This window comes from Dendronephthya gigantea, unplaced genomic scaffold, assembly GCF_004324835.1.
Source record: "Dendronephthya gigantea isolate DGI-Jeju-01 unplaced genomic scaffold, DenGig_1.0 000060F, whole genome shotgun sequence".
In the NCBI taxonomy this organism is placed as follows: Eukaryota; Metazoa; Cnidaria; class Anthozoa; order Malacalcyonacea; family Nephtheidae; genus Dendronephthya; species Dendronephthya gigantea.
The window spans coordinates 1,379,157-1,391,850 of NW_021163070.1; the positions used below are offsets into that span (position 1 = coordinate 1,379,157).

Sequence of the window (12,694 nt, forward strand, 5' to 3'; positions counted from 1 at the left end):
TATAACATCTCCACCGTGTTTTAATCTTCACGTTGTGTCATCTATAGAGCTTAAAGAAAGAAGCTTATCCTAAAATTGAGTTCGTGCCAGCTGAGGTTTGTTTATTTACGTGATCATTGTGGATTCAATAGAAAGATGCATGTTGAAAAACGTTCAAAATAAGAATTAAAGTGAAGCATAAATATATACCGTATCGCTCTTTAGTTGCCCGATTTGCGGGACATGAAAACAAGCTTGAAGAAATTATTTAAAGTGTGCTGTCCAAGTGGCCCACCAAGGGACTCCGCGCAGGGTGAAACGTTTTTGAAAGCTTTGCAAGAAAGCGAATGGTTCAATCAGGTATTTGGACTTTTTTGTATAAATAATTTCATAATGTTCTCTGGTGCTTTTCTATATAATGCCTAGTTTTTTCGTCACATTCTCGTTGCATCGAATGCAATTGAAATAATAGATGACTCATCATAAAGCTAATTTAAATATTCCTCTTGTATTGTGCATGCATTATAAAAAGTATATGATATCGATTTATTGTGTATTTATAGTAATGTTCGAATAAATTTCTCTATATACCTTTAAAAAATAATAAAAAAAATTTTTCATTCTAGTTGTCGCTTACATTGCGTATTTCCGGTGCTGTTGTTGATCTACTTGACATTCAAGGTTCATCCGTGTTGATCGCGTTTGAAGATGGATGGGATAATACGTCACAAGTGAGTATTTTTAATTTACATTTAGCAGTTATAGTTTATCTGTTTATTTAGTGAAGGGACCCTTTTGATTGATAGAACTTACCTGCATGCAGTTTTCCATGAAAATTTTTGCACTTATTTACACGAAAAACTTGTTGGAAACATATCCTGCCAATTCTAATACTTCAAGTAACTTGGATCAGTCCCATATGAGGTAAAATACCCGTTCGTTCATTAGGAGTGACATTAAAATGGACAACATTTTATTGAGGGGGGTCTAAGAATTTACAAATAACAAGGAGGAATTTCGTTTTAAACTAATCGGCATATTTGTTTACATTTTTTAGGCAAAGCCAGTTAGAATGCCTAAATTTCAAATACTTCATGTAAAATGGCATATATTGTATTTTTATCAAAATTTATGCATTCTGATTGGGTTACTGAAAATGTAAACAAACTTGCTGATTGGTCTAAAACGAAATTCCCCTTTTTTTTACAAAGGGCAAAAAACAACTGACTGCAATAATGCCTAAAATAAACAACTTATTTTACTAGGAGACATGAACTGCCCTTTCAATTTAAATCAAAATTATAAATTCTTAAATATCATGTGCTTTAAGGTGGTCTTATACAAAAAAAATTATTTTTTTATTTTGAAAAATATAAAAATCTTTTCATGCCATATTGCAAGCCAAGTTGCTCTGAGTGAAAAACGGCTTGTATGAATCTTCAATCACTATAGTTACCCAGACCAGACACACCCGATGGTGGAAAATAGACGATTTTTGTAAACACGATAACAAATTAGGTTTTAACTCTAGAACTAAAACTTCTCCGATCTATCTGAAATAAACAGGTCGCTATTTTACTTAGACTGAATGGAATACAAAACTTTTAGTTCATCTTCGAGCAAATTGTCTTTTAAGTCAACCATGAAAATTTTATATATATATATATATATATATATATATATATATATATATATATATATATTTTTTTTTTTTTTTTTTTTTTTTTTGAGAAAAAAATATTAAGGATCGAATAGGGAGACATTTATATTGGGATCCCTTGAAATTTTAAAAACAATAAATTGTTATAAGACCACCTTAAAAATAACTGAGTGTACGAGTATACACCCCTCCACCCAATTATTCGTTTATAGTCTGATGACCATGAAATTTGATATCTGAGAATAAAAATCAACCAATCAGAAGCCAGATCCTCGACAAAATTGAATTATCAATTCTTTCATTTCATATGACTTTAACACAAATTAGACGTTTAATCCTGCACCCTTTATAGTTTAAACTATTAGTTAGAAGAACGTGGACAAATTCTCCAGGCGCTTGATAACTCAGTTTTGTCGAGGCGTCTTATGATGTCATGATCTCAGATCAGCTGGATATGATTATTACTCCAACAATTGTATAATTTTCCGACTATTGTAGATAACGTCTCTCGCACAAGTAATGTTAGATCCCAAGTACAGAACAATTAACGGCTTTAAAATTGATTGAAAAAGAGTGGTTATCATTTGGGCATCGTTTCTCCCACCGCTGTAATCACACACAATCAACACAGTCAAGTGGATTCGCACCAGTATTTTTGCAATTTCTCGACGGGGTTCATCAAGTAAGTATTTCGGAATCCCACTTTTGAAAAAAATTATAAAATTGTATCAATTTTTCAGAGCCAATTTATGGATTTGCAAACTAAGAACCTTACTTAGCTTTGATTATACTTCTTGTCAACACAGTCTTGTGAGTTATTTCTATGGCGAGTAGATCAAAAACATACTGTAAAATGTATTTATGCATGGAAACCAAATTACACATCAGCCTGGGCTGAGGTTAGTCTTTTTGTAACTGAGATTCTTTTTCCAAAAAATTGCGTTTCTTGCAACTACTGAAATTTTGATATAATAATGCACTTTCTCAATAATTTTTCATCCATGGTATGGGAGCCTCGCCGCGCTCTCGTTTATCACGGTGAGTCAATCGCTTTGTTCCATGCATGTTTTTCTGGGAGTTTTCTAGCCGTTTTGAGAGTCTTCTATAGCCTAAAATGTTGCCTGGCGTATATTTATTAAAAAGATGTATTTGCCTAATAATAGTGAATATGCACAATTTAATGTAGTTAATTCTCATTTTTTCCTGTCATTTGTATTTTAGATTCTTCATCAATATCCATTATCATTCGAATTCAATGAATATTTCCTTCACTTTCTCGCATACCATCATGTCTCAATGCGCTTTCGTACGTTCTTGTTGGACTCAGAGCACGAACGGCAACAAATGGGGTGGTTGTCTGACGATGAAGATAATGACAAATCACGTGGGAAAAGCCTTTGGGATTATGTTGATGAACTTCATAGAAAGGGTTCAATATTCTACAATTTTAAGTATTCAAGCCAACACTCGAACAAGGTTAGGTTCTAATAGATTCAGCAACTGCACAAATTTTGTCCACTGCATGAGGAAGCAAGATATATAAATAGGAAAACGTATAGGTTTCGTTCGTCGGGTGAAAATCAACAGTATTTCTGCTGATTAGCTATTGTTTTTAAAGTTGATAATTTTTAGCTGATGGAGGCCCGGAAGAAAACCGATTTTTGCAACGTTTTATTCTCTTATTGCATTGTTATAAAAGTAATTCTTCCTATCTCCGTGTTTTGTCAGGTACTTCGGCCTCATTGTAATGTATCTAACCTTAAGTTGTGGAGCTATTTTGTGTCTGAAAATGTTTCGACGGGTCCAACATTTGACCAAGAACTTATCAACGAGACAGAGACTGCAGCCGAAGAAGGCCAACAAAAATTTGAGGACAAGTATAATTCAAACAGGTATGAAAAAATGTGCGTCATATTATTTCTACCTCTTGTGACGTGTGAATTGTACGGTATTTGAATTACACACTGATTTAGCTAGGTTTACTCAGGTTCAGCTTGAGGATGGAAACGTCAAAGACGATGTGAAAATGACGAATATATAAATGGCGTGTGATAAAAAGTGTATTTTTATCGAAATTTTGCGAGACCCAGGCATACAGAATGGAATTTGCTCGACAAACGTTATCGGAAAAATCGTCTGCATGATAGGCTGTTGGAAGTTCGGAAAATTACGAAGGCAAACTTAATGAAGAGAAATTCCTTCGTATACACTATATATGATGATGTTTTAAGCATGAACGTTGCCTTTCGTACAAATAAAGGACTTTGATAAATTAGCATTTGCTGTTCCTTGCTTTTTTTTTTTTAAATGTTTAAGGAGTGCACATAGATAAATCAACCTATAATATTTATTGCGTTGACAGGACACCCATGCTAACCTGCTTTTTTCAGGCGCTGCTTGAGTGGAATGTACGGCGGTACTGCCAACTATGATAGCAGTGGATGTTCATTCCAACTGCAAGAGTATAACCGGATAGAAGAAGAAGCAGATCGACGAACCAGCCGATGGAAAAGAATATGGGATAAGTTGGAGTCCCCTAACATCCCGAAAAAGGTATGGTATATATATATATATATATATATATATATATATATATATATATATATATATATATATATATATATATATTATATATAATATATTGACTGGTTTTAAAGCAATATTTAGGAGTGGACGCAGCGAATGAAATGTTCTTTTTATTATATATATATATATATATATATATATATATATATATATATATATATATATATATATATATGTGTATATATATATATATATATATATATATATATATATATATATATAGGCAAAAATGTTCTCCGTATATATAGTGGATCTAGGAAAGGTTGTCCGAAAATATATACATATATACAAATAGTTGTGACATGTGACCACATATTTCCATCACGTGTCATATCTAATACGCATGCAAACGCTGCAAAATTGCTTCAAGGTTATTGTTTAGTTGGGATATTTTTGTTGTAAAATGCCTAAGCCGTATTCAGACGATATAAGATGGGCGATTGTGTGGCAGAAATTATTTTATAACAGGTCTTCAACCAGAGTTGCTGTCGATTTGTTTGTTTCGCCAAGGACAGTAGATCGCGTTTTCAACCTGTTTATTAATAGGGACCTTAAGCATGTAAGACGGCAACACGACGACGACGCGGCTGAAATTCTCCTTTAAATAAATGCTATGGCAAAGTTGTTGTTTTATATTATTAATTGTACCAATTCAGTGAGATATAAGGCGTTAAAAACATTTTGTTTATGTTTAAGGACAATTCTATAGAGCCTAATTCGAGGGAGGGCTCGCTGGGCCTGAAATGCAATTAACCGTTCTAGGCAAGACGTAAAAAACGACGTTTTCCCGTTGTAAACAGAACGAAGACGACTTTTAAAACCCATCATGGGTCTTTTCAATGACCCATTGTATTGATAGCCGTCGTCGTCGCGTTCGCGTTCTACATGCTTAAGGTCCCTAATACTGGTAACGTTACGTCGCCCCATAAGTTTGGCAGGCCTCTTTGTAGCACAACACTTTACCAGCATGAGGAACTGGCAATATGTGAAATAATTCATCCAGAGCTATACCTATAGGGAAATCGCCGATCAATAAGAAAACGCTGACATTCGGTGATAAACGGGCTCTCAGATAAAATAAATGAGGGTATATTTTACTAATAGCCTGTTGTCACATTGTTTACGCTGTGCCAGCTATGGATTTAACGAAGCGTTCGCAGCGTTTGCATGCGTAATTAAGTGCGACACGTGATGGAAATATGTGGTCGCATGTCACAACTATTTGTATATATGTATATATTTTCGGACAACCTTTCCTAGATCCACTATATATATATATATATAATATATATAATATATATATATATATATATATATATATATATATATATATATATATATATATATATATATATATTATATATTTATATATATATTATATATATATATATATATATATATATATATATATATATATATATATATATTATATATATATACACCCATTTGCAAAAACGTTGGCCGCAGATAGATAGATAGATAGATAGATACTCGAGAGAGATTTAGAGAGATTTATTAGAAAAAAGGACACTGGCAGTCATAAGACTGAATTATGTGTCTTTTACATAAAAATATATACGATAATTTAAAATATATAATGAAATAAGAAACAATATATATTTACAACTTTTTAGTCCTTTTTAGTCATAGTCACAATTATGTGTTCTTTAGAATAGATATATACAATCATTTAAAATTGGAAACAATACATATATACAACTTGTTATCAATTAGCAAAATTTGCTTCAGTACTAAAACTCATTATAAAAGAGTTTTTGAAACGATCTGTTCGGCATTGTGGCGTGTTAAAAGTTCTATTATTTCTCAGAAAACCATTAGAGCTATTACGAGGGGGAAGTAAACCAGCAAGTTGATGGTTTCCATTAACAACAATATCTTTAAAAAGACTTTGTGATAGCATTTCTCGCCTGTCAAAGAGGGTGGGAATAGATGCCTCTTTCAGTGCTTCATCATAACTTTGATGAGGGAAAATAATCCGCAATGCACGCTTCTGAATGCGTTCAAGATCATTCGAGAGGTAATTCGGAAGATTTCTATGAAACAATTGACAGCAATATTCCAGTACTGATCGGACAACACTACAATAAAAGGCTTTCATATCATCAACACTGAGTCCTGCTCTTTTAAGTTGTCTTAAGAGATATAGGCGCTTTGAGGCCTTAGCAGTTATGGTTTTAACATGATCTATCCACTTAAAATCGTCACGAATAGTAACACCGAGAAGTCTTGCAGCACTAACTTTATCAAATTTTATCCCATCTATCTCAATTGGAACGAAAGATGGAGGGATTCTCTTAAAACATGATTGGATTTCTTTACATTTGGTTGGTTTGAGTTGTAGATGGTTCTCTTTAGACCACAAGTTAACATAATCAACAGCGTCCTGAATGGAACTTTCATTAGATTGGGTTATCACTTCGGATAATGTGATATCGTCAGCGAACTTCCACATTTGGGAGATCTGATCTGGTAATCGTAGATCATTAATTAGAATAAGAAAGAGCCATGGACCAAGACGAGTACCCTGGGGAACTCCTGCATGGACATCAACCCAGTTAGAAAAAGTACCATCATATTTAACCCTCTGCTGCCGATGACGTAAGAAATCAATAATCCAATTAACGATGGTTGGCTTTACTCCTATGCTGAATAGTTTAGCGATCAATATATGATGGTCTACTAAGTCAAAGGCTTTCCGAGAGTCTAAGAGAACAGTTCTTATTGTGGACGATGTCCCATCAGTGGCAGATAACCAATGATGAAACATATCGATTAGTGCCATAGTTGTCGATGAACCTGGGATAAATCCAAACTGTCGTGGATCAACAATGGACAACATAACCGGTTTTAAAGCCATATCAATCACGAAGCTTTCCGCAACTTTCGACAGAGTCGACGTAAGAGAAATTGGTCTGATGTCGTTGTTAAAATCACAAATGAGGGACGACTTTGGCAGAGGACAAACATCTGCGAGTTCCAAGCATTAGGCACTCTACATTCGGTAAATGAGGTGTTCAATATGTCAGTAATAGGACTTGCGATAATGTCCGAGAACGTTTTGAGCACCCAATTTGGAAGGTTATCAGGTCCACTGGCACGAGATATCTTAATCGCTCTTAGTTTCCTTGCCACAGATTCTTCGGTAACATACAAAGGTTCATCATCAACCGCATCCACGCATGTATAATCTGTCAAAGGCGAGTAATCATTCATTACGCTGATAAACGCTTTGTTTATGTTATTCGTAAGAGTAAGATCATCACACACAAGATCAGGGTGTAAAAGGGATCTTAGGTCACGACGAGTGTTTTTGTTAATACCACAAAGATTTTTGACCTCTCTCCACCAATCTCTGGGCGTAGAGTCCTTCATTTGACCAATTTTGCTTTCATAATAGGTTTTCCTACAATGTTTACATTCCCGATTAACTTTATTTCTCAGCATTTTATATAGGATTCTATTTCCAGAAGAGAAAGCTTTTTGACGGCTATTTATCATTTTTTTTAACCGAGTGTTCAACCAGGGTCGATCATTTTCATGCATTTTGATACATTGCTCAGGCATGATAGTATTTAGTCCATAGTTTATGATTTCAGTCAGTAGCTTGAGCTTTTCTTCACATGTTTGATAATTAGAGAGTAACTCAAGCCAAGGAACCTGTTGTAGAAATCTACCAACGCTTGCTACCTTAGTAGGCCGTTTGTCTCTAGACACAACTATTCTATTTCGTGGCTTTGAAGGTTTAGGTCGAATTTTTGCCTCAATAAATACTGTTCGGTGATCGGAGTAACCAAAGGGTGGTAAGATTCGGACAGAATCTGATAAGTACTCTTTACAATTTGTAAAAATTTGGTCCAAAATATTGTCCCCTCTTGTAGGTTGTTTAACCATGGGCTTGAGTTGGAAGTTTTTTTACCCATTGATAACATTTGCATGATACTGATAACATTTGCATGGGATGATAACATTTGCATGGGATTTCAATCATATTACCCAACATATGCAATTCTAATTAGATTTCGAGTAAACGGGGGTTCAGATTTAGATTTTTTTGCAAACGGGTGTATATATATATATATAATATATATATTATTATATATTATATATATATATATATATATATTATATATATATTTTAATATATATATTATATATAAACATTAATGTTTCACTAAACGTCTTAAAAACAACGTCAAAACTGGTTTTACGTCTTCACTGTGACTTTAATACGTCTCGCCAATATTTTCATTTATTATCATCAATCAAATGAAAATAGCCCCCTGTAAGTATATTTTTTCACTGTTTTTTCTTTTCATTGTAAAGATAAAATGATATTGTTCTCTAAACCACTGAGATATTTCAACAATTCATCTACAAAATGGTGATAATGAATGGTGTTGGAGTTACCTTTGCTCTGTAGCTAATATTGTTCATCATATCTATAAAGTATTTTTGTTTTCCATATCCAATTATTATAACAAAAGTTATATATATAGAATTTACAGTATATGTGTTGTCGAATTTTACAGTCGATATAATTACCATGCAATAGACCATTCCCCTTTTAGCTTTCAAGCGCAATGCGTGACGGTAGTTGATTGTCGCGGTTAATTTGGTTTGTGATTTCGCCATGTTCAGGAGTGATTTAGTTTAACAAAGGAGAAAAAAGAATCGGCAAGGTTTTCTTACAAACAAAATCGCTTCTAAGCAGAGCGATATCTTAACTCAAAGTTGCTTGATAATCGACTACCGTCACGCATTGCGCGCTTGAAAGCTAAAAAGGGAAAGGTCTATTAACACTATAATATCATAATTAAACATATTGCATGCAGCGACGAAAGCAAACTGTAAAAAGTATAAAATATCAATGATTATCTTTATTCAGACAGTGTCACTAAACACAATCGTTTCCCGACACCGAAGTGCTGTGCTACACAAAAGAGATACCATGGATATTGTTTTAAAGGTTTGTACTTCTATATTGTATATTTTATGCATGTATCATGATGTATATTGGAGAAAAATATAGTAATGTTTCTAAATATACTCTCTCTATATAATATACACTTATAACCAGGGGGGCAGCGCGCACAACTTAGCGTCAAATGTGGTATAACAACGGCCTAAAATAGACAAAAGACACTTCTCGACGTTTCGACCTGAGGGCCTTCTTTAGGAAAGTTAGCATGAAGTACGGAGTACTATGATTAGTGCGAAGGACCTCAGGTCGAAATGTCGAGAAGTGTTTTTGTCTATTTTAGGCAGTTGTTATACGACATTTGATACTAATATACACTTATAAATATCGTTATCCTAGTTATTGTCAGTTTCTGTACGAAGTGATGGCGAACTTGCTATATTTATGCTGAAAGTTATTTACAGAGATGGGCTATACTTTTTATGGTTTATGAAATTCATATGCATGGCTATGTACTTTTACTTTGTTTTAATCCAGGGAAAACTGCAAATTGATGACTATAGTCAACGAGGCTTTACTCAACCTCATACGTTTGAGCCTCACAGTTTTGTAGCACCAACAAACTGTGACTTCTGTTTGCAAATGATGTGGTATATCGGCAAAGGAGGTATGTCATTGGTACTTATTTTTTTTAAAACTTCATTTCTCTTTCTTTTCTCCTTTCCTCCATCTCCTCTCTCAGGTAAAATATTTTCAAACCAAGTAATATTGATAATTATAGATTCAGATTAACTTCCAACACCATGCATACCATGTTTCCCAATACATTATAGGACTTCATTTACAATGTAGAACTACATTATTAGTAAACACTGCATCATGTGCATTATATTTTTCTATTTTCAGGATTTAAATGCAAGGAATGTGGGTTTAACTGCCATGAAAAATGTTTATCACGTGTCCCTCAAGCATGTCGTTATTACCGAGATTTGAAAGAACAAAACGATAACATTCCATCCACAAGTAGTAAGAGCTTACACGAGGTAAGACTTTACTGCCTAACTTTCTATTTACTTTACTCGACTTTCTATTACCTGCGTCAACTTGTTGAAAACTTGCTTGTTTAAAATATCCTTGAAATTTTTGTCCAACAATATGTAATTATTGAATTGTAGACACGACTCATATCTATTCAGTACTGTATGCAAAGCTATAACAGCAACTTCTTTGATCCTATCGGAAATATCTCTGAATGACAATTCCTCTTTGAAGATGCATTGACGCAATGCATTCTTATGCATATAAGTATACTGATAATACTGATAATAGCTATCTTCCTTCATACAGTTTTAGGTTTTTAAAACACTTTGTTAACAGATTTAGTTAAAACAAGACTTTTACCTGAGGAATTAATAGAATTTTTTGCAGTCTTCTAGTTCCTCGAAATCCTCCAAATTTTTGTCTGGTTATCTTTGGAAAAAAGGTGCCTTGTTTAAACAGTGGAAGCCTAGATATTTTGTGCTTGACACGGAAAGGCATCAGGTACATATTTCCTTTCTGGTACATATTAATTGTCTTGTTCTATAAAAGTTAAGTTATAGTCAACGTTTTCGGAATTTGTATATGCAACAAATTCAGGATTTTAATAAGCTGCATATATATATAGCTAAAAATTTCTGTTATATCGTTTTAGTTAATTATATTCAATTTTACAGCTCAGATATTATGACGCTGAAGGTGATATTCACTGCCAAGGTGTGGTCAATTTATCGGAAATAATATCATGTGACCTTTCACAACAAAATGGTGAGTTTAGTTTCTTTAAAAATCCAGGAACCGTGTTAAAAATACAATACTACTCTCAGATTATTTGTTGGACGACTATTGTCCATATTTATTTCACACATTTTATTTCACATTTAATGTTACATTAATATTTCATCACTTCTGTGAACCATTTTCAGTTTCCAATGAAAAACAAGTATATTTTGATGTAAGTACAGCTGTATTCTGCTGCATTACGTTAAAAGCCTGAAGAAACTTATACCAGAAATGATTTGCTAATTATATGGTATACTATGAATCTCCGTATAGAGCAATAGTTTGAACGCTATCAAAGATGTCCATTATGACATGAAATTAATTTTTTTTCCGTTGGCAAATAGGACCATTTGATGACCTGACGATTTAATGCTGCTATGATTTAAGTTATTATTCATGTAGAAAATTATTCATGTGTTCATTGTTAATACATTCAATGAAAATTAAAATATTAGCATAGCAAAACAAAATTGTCGGGTTGGCTACGCCAGTGTTATTTCCCAAAATTATCTTTTTTGTAATGCCGGGGCGTGTTGTGCTCACTATTAAGGCCTGATAGCTTTTGCAAAATTCACCTCCAGGAAGGTTCAGGGTGGATAGATAAACATTTCGATCAATTTTCTTTACCTTTTATCAATATATACTATGCAAAGTTTTCTTTGATGAAATTAATTATGTTGAACGACAGACCATTTTTCCTTTTTCTTTATGGTATCGTGTGCATGGTTGCATTTTGTAATATATATGTTGTCCGTTACATGTAGCTCCGTACAGACAAGCGTGCATATAATTTGTATGCCTCGTCCGAAGAAGAAGCGAAGAAGTGGATTAGCAGGCTACAAACTTTGGATACATGAATATTCACAAGGGAGAAAATTAAACGATAATTACTAATTTCAGCTGTTTATATGTGATATATTTTATCATTTTAGACATATGTAGGTTAATTTATCCTAGTATCTTTTAATCTTTTAGTAATTCCCTAGGATTAATTCTCTCTAAAATTATGAAAGATAATTGGAGTATTTTAATAGTATATATTAAAATTGTGGAGGTCAATTTTTTAATTTTTTTCGTAATTCGTTTTGGAAATTAAATTCTTTTTCAAATTTAAACTCCTAAACAAAAAATATTTCGTTAATTTCGTCACCTAGCCATTGTCGATCCAGTCTATTGAGGTCTTCGGACGTAGTTAGGAATAAAATAGAAAAATCGTCCACGTTAGTATGCAAGACCCTAAGGCTAAGGAGCTGTATGTTAATTGGGGAATAAAGAGGGATTGGGGTATATACACCCCCAGAGTTTGGTAATTTTGTGTCCTTTTTTTTAGGTGAGATTTTTTACAGTATATTGAATATTATATATTGAATTACGAACAATAATGTCATTCTATCCGTGTGGTATTTTGTGTGCACCAGATTGATTGCAATAAATTATAGAACTAAAACACTAACAAATCTCACATATTGTTGACAAGTTGTGTTCGCAATTAACAAGCTTGTTGACAAGCTGTAACAATGCTGTTGTTCTGCTATACTGGCTTGTCGCTATACTGGCTTGTCAGTGGCTACTTGTTAACAAGTTTCATAAGGTTTCATAACGATAATAAGTTGATGTAGAACAAACTTGCATCTATTGCCTAGTAGCATTTTGTCAACAAACCTGGGACAAGCAGCATGCTAACACATGCAATTTCATTGCACAACAAT

The 12,694-nt window shown here is 33.4% G+C and overlaps 2 protein-coding genes across 2 annotated transcripts in view; both read left to right on the forward strand.

Moving 5' to 3' along the window:
- LOC114530172 (myotubularin-related protein 5-like) overlaps window positions 1-2,206 on the forward strand; it is a 28,210-nt gene extending 26,004 nt beyond the window's left edge. Inside the window, exons 21-24 of the mRNA XM_028551752.1 lie at window positions 48-95; window positions 205-339; window positions 606-710; window positions 2,138-2,206. Of these exons, the coding sequence (XP_028407553.1) occupies window positions 48-95; window positions 205-339; window positions 606-710; window positions 2,138-2,206 (357 nt within the window). The remainder of the gene's footprint in view (window positions 1-47; window positions 96-204; window positions 340-605; window positions 711-2,137) is intronic.
- LOC114530119 (myotubularin-related protein 5-like) lies at window positions 2,204-12,264 on the forward strand. Its single transcript, XM_028551708.1, has 11 exons — window positions 2,204-2,321; window positions 2,861-3,115; window positions 3,368-3,531; window positions 4,030-4,192; window positions 9,132-9,212; window positions 9,702-9,831; window positions 10,071-10,207; window positions 10,593-10,706; window positions 10,880-10,970; window positions 11,129-11,157; window positions 11,750-12,264. The coding sequence occupies exons 2-11, from the start codon at window positions 2,936-2,938 to the stop codon at window positions 11,840-11,842; spliced, it is 1,182 nt and encodes a 393-aa protein (XP_028407509.1). The 5' UTR covers window positions 2,204-2,321; window positions 2,861-2,935; the 3' UTR covers window positions 11,843-12,264.
- The last annotated feature ends 430 nt before the right edge of the window (window positions 12,265-12,694 follow it).

Excerpts from the sequence above, each read along its gene's own strand:
- LOC114530119 (XM_028551708.1), top strand. The coding sequence starts at position 2,936 with ATGCGCTTTCGTACGTTCTTGTTGGACTCAGAGCACGAACGGCAACAA. Across the intron at positions 4,193-9,131 it reads CCCCTAACATCCCGAAAAAG|ACAGTGTCACTAAACACAAT; the intron begins GTATGGTATATA and ends ATCTTTATTCAG. Across the intron at positions 10,707-10,879 it reads TTGACACGGAAAGGCATCAG|CTCAGATATTATGACGCTGA; the intron begins GTACATATTTCC and ends TCAATTTTACAG.